Source organism: Poecilia latipinna, unplaced genomic scaffold, assembly GCF_001443285.1.
Source record: "Poecilia latipinna isolate Pla-1442-1.1 unplaced genomic scaffold, P_latipinna-1.0 Scaffold5522, whole genome shotgun sequence".
NCBI classification, from domain to species: Eukaryota; Metazoa; Chordata; class Actinopteri; order Cyprinodontiformes; family Poeciliidae; genus Poecilia; species Poecilia latipinna.
This window is the reverse complement of record NW_015118138.1, coordinates 1-6,753: the sequence shown is the minus strand read 5'-3', so window position 1 is coordinate 6,753 and position 6,753 is coordinate 1. Positions and strand designations below refer to the sequence as shown.

The window sequence follows — 6,753 nt, the reverse complement described above, 5'->3', positions numbered from 1 at the left end:
GAAACAGTCAATTATCTAAAGGTACTTTTATGTTTGATTTTCTCATTTCGTTATTTTATTGACCTTCTCAACATCTTGGCTGGTTGTAAACCTGATTGTTGTCCTCATCAGGACTCCAGCAGCTGCACTAAAGTGGAACCTGAGATGAAAACTGCAGATCCAGACGAGGCTCCAGCCTACAGGTGAAAAACAACGTTCCTCCCAGTACAACACCAGTAAACCCAGTCAGTCACAAACACAGACGAGAGCAGAGACATTCCCTCCTATGAACAATTTGGAGGCACCAATAAATCTAACATGTTTTTAGACGATGAGGAAACCAGAGTACCAGAGAGGAATCCGTCCACCAGATGGCCAATTAAATTACAGGAAACTAAACTAAAAATATCTTCTACATGCAGATGATTCAGAAAATTCTCCACAAAAAACATTTGTCAAAATTTGTTGAAAATATAAATCGTCACATTTTTATTTGCTTTATTGAAACGTTTTGTTCAGCCTCCAGAGTGAAGCTGGACTCTTTGAGTGCAGCGTCTCTGGTCTGCGCTGGTTCTGCTCCGAACGGGTCGTCTTCAGGTACCGGTTCTGCTCCTGGGACGGATACATGGAGAGGATGGAGAGCAGAGGATACCGGCCTGCTGGTCCTTTACTGGACATCAGTCTGATTACTGGGAGGATGACGGAGGTGTTCCTGCCTCACTGGATCTGTGTCGGTAGGAGAACATGATGGTACCAAACCTTTTAACACCGTTGACCCAGAACTTTTCCTGCTCTTTGTGTTTCCTTCAGACGACGTCCGTAAACCTTTGGAGCAGTTTGCTGTCCTCCACATGGACGACTGTGGAGACGCTGTGGAGAAAGTCTCTGAGGTCTCACCGTCACACGTCAAACTGGCTGAACCCGTTTTCTCTCCGAGAGCGGTTCTGATGAGAGCCGGCTTTCCTGTGAAGGTCTACTGCAACATGTTGCTCTATCGGACCAACACGGCTTTCCTCACGCTGCATGTTTACCTCATCCCACGCGACCCGGCCTTACAGCAGGTTAATATGCAGGTCTTATGGTAGAAGGAGTTTTCATATAAAAACGGGTCAGAACTTCTGCATAGTTGACTTATAAACCATTATAGTATACACATATGAAAAAAGATACAGCAATTTATAAAATATTCTTACTCAGTTATTAAACTTCAGAGCATAAATGCAGCATTTCTAACCTCATGCAAAGGCTGACATACACCATGTCAGCCTGGGGTTAGCATCGTTAGCTGGGAGCTAACAGCTAACTGTAGCTCAACAGAGTTTGAGGTTTTTCTTCTTCTTCTCTCCTTTTTTTTCTTTTCTCTGCACTGAAAGTCCCCCAAACTGCAATGCTGGTACCGGGTCCTACAGGCCATCAGCCACAGTCAGAACCAAAGTCACATCAGGTTTGGTTCAGCCAGTTTAGTAGAAACACACCTAACACGACTAACGCTTTCATAGCCTTAAGTAACCACAGTAGACCTTCTCTCTGCCTTAACCTAATGAGTATGGCTGACTCTTTATCATATCAACTCCTCAGTTTTCCCAGGGTGTCGGTCCTTAACCGGGACACAAGGCGAGCCCAGAGTCACCAGTTTGGCTGAGATCTGAAAGTCTTTTCTCCTTTGGGTCTGTTCACATGGCAGGACCAGCCTGGACCTGGACCAGAACGGATTCAATGCTTTTTGCATGTTTGTTGGCCAGAATTAAACATTTCAGTTGAACTGAGTGAAACAGCGTTAGGGACTCCCCCTGCTGGTCGTATTTGGTTCTTACATCTTCAGAATCAAATCAGACTATCATATTAAACCCAAATTACTGACAAGCACTTTGTAAATTTAAATAATATTGTTGAAGAATGTAATGCATACAACGTGCTGATATGTCCAGAGTCATTGTAAATATTTCTCTGGCTTGTAATGAACTCATTCCAATCCATCTGACCCACTTAGAAGAATCACAACGTTTAGCTGTTGGAGAAATATTTCCCATCCTGGAGAGCAGTGATGCCATGGAAATCCAGATTATCCTGTTTTAATCTGTACCTGGAAATCTGCTTCTCTTAATCTTTGTTTGTTTTATTTGTGCTATTTTACTAAAAGTGATAATGTTCTGCACATTAAGAGCTATTCATAAATAAAGCACAGAATGGGAAGTGAAATATGTCGCTCTTTAAGACATGCTTACATGTGGAGTTCTACATCCAAAACATTTTTAAAAACATCTTTAAAAATGAAATTAAGCAGATATCAGACATGACTCTCCATCACTTTACCTCCAGTAGTTTAACTGTGTAAAGACATAACTGCTTTCACTCATATGTTCAAATATATGAATAATTATTGATTATCCTATAAAACCAACTGAAAAAATGACTCAGTAAGAAACAATCCCAACATTACAGCCAGTTTATAATAATAATTTATGATTTTTATGATAAATAATAAACTTATTTTTGCTTGGAGGAAATGGACCAAAGGGAAACGTCTTATGGATACAAAGTCATAAGAAAGCCAGATCCAGACATGCCTCTGAAAATGTTTGATGACTTCGTCCTCACAGCAGATCTGGAATCGGCTGAAGTTTGTCCTGAGGTACGATTCCACATCTGTGATGTTTAATACGATAGTTTCTGTTGATATTAGTCCTGCGTTTCAGACCAGCAGAGGAAGGATGCAGCAGCTACTACCTGATCTCAGCTGTTTCAAGTGGTGTGTTGTAAAATATTTATGAGCAATCAGTATCTTACTTTAATTAGGCCATTGTCTTGCAGACAGGAGGATGGAGCTGAGCAACATCAGCACTGACTGTACACTGCACATCCTCCGTTCTCCAGAAACAATAACCTTTATTGATCATAATATCTAATCTCTGAAATGTTCAGCTGTTTGTTAAATATAATTTTGTCTGTGAATCGTAAAATAATCTGCAAACAGAAACAGCAGATTCCACATAATTTACTAAACGAAGGTGAAGCTAACGCTGTCAGGAAACCGTTTCTGCTTCTGTTGGGTTTAAGAAGAGAAGCATCAGCCTGGAGCTGCTGGTCAAATGCATTGATAGGCTGATCATCATTTATATTATATTAGATTAGAAGAAATTACAAAGACGTCTGTTGCTCACATAGATGCAAAAGCTTCTATAAGAATGCTAGATTAACAAAATAAAACATTATAAAGCTGCTAAGTGATGTAACTCCAGTCATATTTATTGTATCCATTATCTTAGCTTTAGGTCTGCAGCTGCAGATTAACTCAGGGCAGAAAGATGTTCGATCTTCACCTTTTTGAACCAGTCACTGTGATTCTGTTGCTGCGTTGTGTGATTGCTGCTCTCTCTCTGTCTGCAGCTCAGTATCACACAGATTTGAACTGAATAAACCCAATCCTTCCTTCCTTTCCTGTGTGAACAGAGACTAAAGCTCAGGTATAATCCCACAAGGCCAAATTTCTTTGAAGTGTACATTAAAAATCCAGAGACAGACTTCCAGATGAAACTCTTACAAGCAAAGCAGCTCAACCCAGTGTGGACCTGCGCACTTCGGAAAGGTCGTTAAAACAGTCACACTGACTCATACATCACCTTAACGCTCTGCTAAAAATAAACCTCTAAATCTTTATTTTCTCTGTTTGAATTTCAGATGAATACCAAAAAACTGAGGAGAGAAAAGGTAAGAGATTAGATCCTTTGTTTCTGCAGAAAAACTGCATTTTGGGTTTTAGATTAATTTCTAGTGTTAAAAATGAATCAATATTCTGGAGTTTGAGTTTCATTGAAGGAGAGAAAGAAACGTAACAAACATTTCTTCTCAGGTGGAGCAACTGGAGTCGCTTATTCACACCAGGGTAACTTGTTTTGTACCGCTCATTAAAAGAAGATAAGTTTCTGATAATTTTTAATTAATTTCTGTCCTCAGTGAAACATTACGTGGAGGAACATCCGTCTCCTCTCACGCAAACAGTGAGTCGTCATCCTGATGTCTGGATAAATGTTTGTCAGACCTTCAGGTTTTGTTTAGTTTGTATTGAATTTCACTGCTTTTGTTTTCATTTTTCTGCCTTTGCCTCTCATCTGGTGTTAAATTACTCAGATCCCAGTTAAATAAACTGGTTTACTGGTTGTAACTTAATGGGCTGCAGCTCAGATTTTCACTGTTTCTGTCTCGTCTTGTTTCCTGATGAGGATTTAAAACTTTCTTTCAGCTGCATTGAGTTTGATTCCACTTTTTAATTTATTTTTGTTGTCATTAACGTTCTTCCTGCTTCTAAGTCTCTCATTGGTCTTTTTTCAGTCAGAGCAAAAACCTTCCCACTTTACAAAATAAATAAAGATGCTATTTAATTAGAGATGCAATAAAACTGATTTAATTTGATAAACTTTGTTTCCATGTCGCCAGGCGGCATCTCTGCGCTCAGACAGAGAGAAGCTTCTGGAAGTGATTGGAGATCTGAAGCAGCAGGACCTGAAAAGGTTCCGGTTTTTCCTGAGGGACGTGGAGGTGTTTGTCTGCAGAGCAGACGGAGGAGCCGCTCCGCTGAGAATCACAGCCGGTCAGCTGCAGAACGCAGACGCTGTAGACCTGGTGGATCTGATGCTGCAGACCTTCAGTCAGCAGGCCGTGGAGAAAACCAAGGAGATCCTCAGGAAAATACCCAGGAATGACCTGCTGGAGGCGCTGTCCGGAGGCAGCTCATGATCCAAACAGGAACCGCTTCCAAACAAATTCAGGACAAACTCCAGAAACACTTCACACAAAAAACTCCATACATATTTTTTATTCCCATGTTCTTCAGTGGATGATGTGTTTTTAGTGCAAATTATCAAATAAACTTTTGATGCAAATATTTTAACAAAAGAATACATTATTTTATAAGGTCTTAACTACTGTTTCAAAAATGTTGCTCAAAATTAAATGTTACAGTAAATAAATTTAGCCTTCAGAATGTTTTATTCTTGCAGAAGATTTCAGCTCCTTGCTGGAGCTGGAATCTTATTTTCTGTTCTGGAAGAAGAGCAAACCTCCGACAAACGTGGAACTCACTGCATTACCTGAGGCATTTGAGTCGTTTCTGCCCAACGGGTCCAACATCAGGCCTGATGTTAACAGGAATCAGGGAAATCAACCTTGAAGCCATGAATGAGGGGCAGAAAGTCTCATTGGATGAGAGCGTGAACACAGCGCGTTTGCAGTGATGATGTTTATGTGATGAGAGTTTTCACCAGTCAGAAACATGAAACCCTTGAATTCATTGTTTCCTGCTGCATCAAGTTGAAGAAAACATAAAACATAAACTTTCTTTGTGTAATGCTGAATATTTAAAGTTTTTGAAAATGCTTATCATACTCTTCCTAAAAATCAAAATTAAAACACAAACCAAAATAGTCTAAAACCAGTGGCGGGCCGTGCATTTCACACCTAGGCCTTCAGTAGTGCCCGGTCTGAATCAATCCAACCCTCAATAACTATTTTATGGCTAGACTAAAACATATCTCAGGTTTTTTGACAATGTTTTTTATTGCCAGAGTAAGATTTCTGACTGGAGAGCCGAGTTACAGCATTTAGCACAAAAGATGACAGATATGATAGTTAAAGGAATTTAGATCTTGATAAAATGAAGTTTGTGTATTTACCTGATGGGACAAAGTGAAGCTTTGTGGTGCTTTATTTTCCTTTTTAACTTTGTTAGTCTGTGGAATATTTCTGTCCAACTCTTGATGCTGATACATGAATTGTGTTTAAAATGACCTTTAATTAACCCATAAAGTCCAATAAATCAACTTTTTGAAAAGGCAACAAGAAAATAAGGATAAGGTTGAACGATCAAATAGTCACAGATTTTTCTGCCTCCCTGAATAATCCCCTAAGACTCCATAAGGCCGATCCAAACAGGTGGTTGCATCCACTTACATTTACTCAGATTACCTCAATAAGGTTTTTTAATGTAGTTTTAGGAGTAGTTTTATTTCACAGTACTTTTTATCAGAGCAATATCTTTATTGCTTCTATTACGTCTGTAACATTTTTAGATATTTTACCCAACATGAGTGACTTTTGTGAGAGAGGAAAAATCATATTTTAAACAAAGCAGTTATGAGACACTGACATCCAGATTTTATGTCCAAGTGAGACCTCCTGTTTGTGCAGAAGCTTTGCTGTTCTGCCTGTGGTGCCTTTTGAAATGAATATATTGTAAACATCGTCAATGGAAGAACTGTACCCTGTTCTGACATACATCTACAACATCTAGTGCAAGGATTAGTTTCATACAATTTTTCCTGAATTTTTTAAATGTTTTTCAGCATCAGTTGGTTGTTTTATAGTTATATTTATCTGTATTAATTTTGCCTTTAAAACACCAGAATTTGAACGTAACCTAGTTATTTTATTATTGTATTCTGCCTGTAGTTTTACAAATGGCAGCAGAGGAAGTGAAAGAAGCCGTTCAGTCCAAGTTGGTCACACTTCCAATTATTAAACCAACGTTAACAGACAGCATCGTTCCTCTACTAACACTTTAACAAAGTTTTTTTTTTTTTTTTTTACCAGAGTTTCACTGAGAAGTAGCTCATATGAAGAGCTCAGCTGATGAGCAGCTCCACCAGGTGTTTACTAATTGCTGCTGGCTAGTCTGTAGGAGCAGAGTGTCGTCGTGGTGGAGCGCTGCTCTGTGAGGCTGAAGCTGGGGCTCGGTCCACCCAGGCGTTTTAACAGATGAATGGTTGCCATGGAGATCAA

The 6,753-nt window shown here is 39.4% G+C and overlaps 1 protein-coding gene across 2 annotated transcripts; it reads left to right on the top strand.

Annotated features, from left to right (window-relative positions):
- Window positions 1–610: 610 nt before the first annotated feature.
- LOC106943592 (NACHT, LRR and PYD domains-containing protein 1-like) lies at window positions 611–4,867 on the top strand. 2 transcript variants are annotated; one of them, XM_015026897.1, is made up of 8 exons: window positions 611–713; window positions 790–1,040; window positions 2,483–2,611; window positions 3,430–3,565; window positions 3,658–3,687; window positions 3,830–3,862; window positions 3,934–3,977; window positions 4,414–4,867. In XM_015026897.1, the coding sequence occupies exons 1-8, from the start codon at window positions 614–616 to the stop codon at window positions 4,711–4,713; spliced, it is 1,023 nt and encodes a 340-aa protein (XP_014882383.1). In that variant the 5' UTR covers window positions 611–613; the 3' UTR covers window positions 4,714–4,867. The 2 variants fall into 2 exon arrangements, with proteins under 2 accessions (XP_014882383.1, XP_014882384.1); XM_015026898.1 differs by lacking the exon at window positions 3,830–3,862.
- The last annotated feature ends 1,886 nt before the right edge of the window (window positions 4,868–6,753 follow it).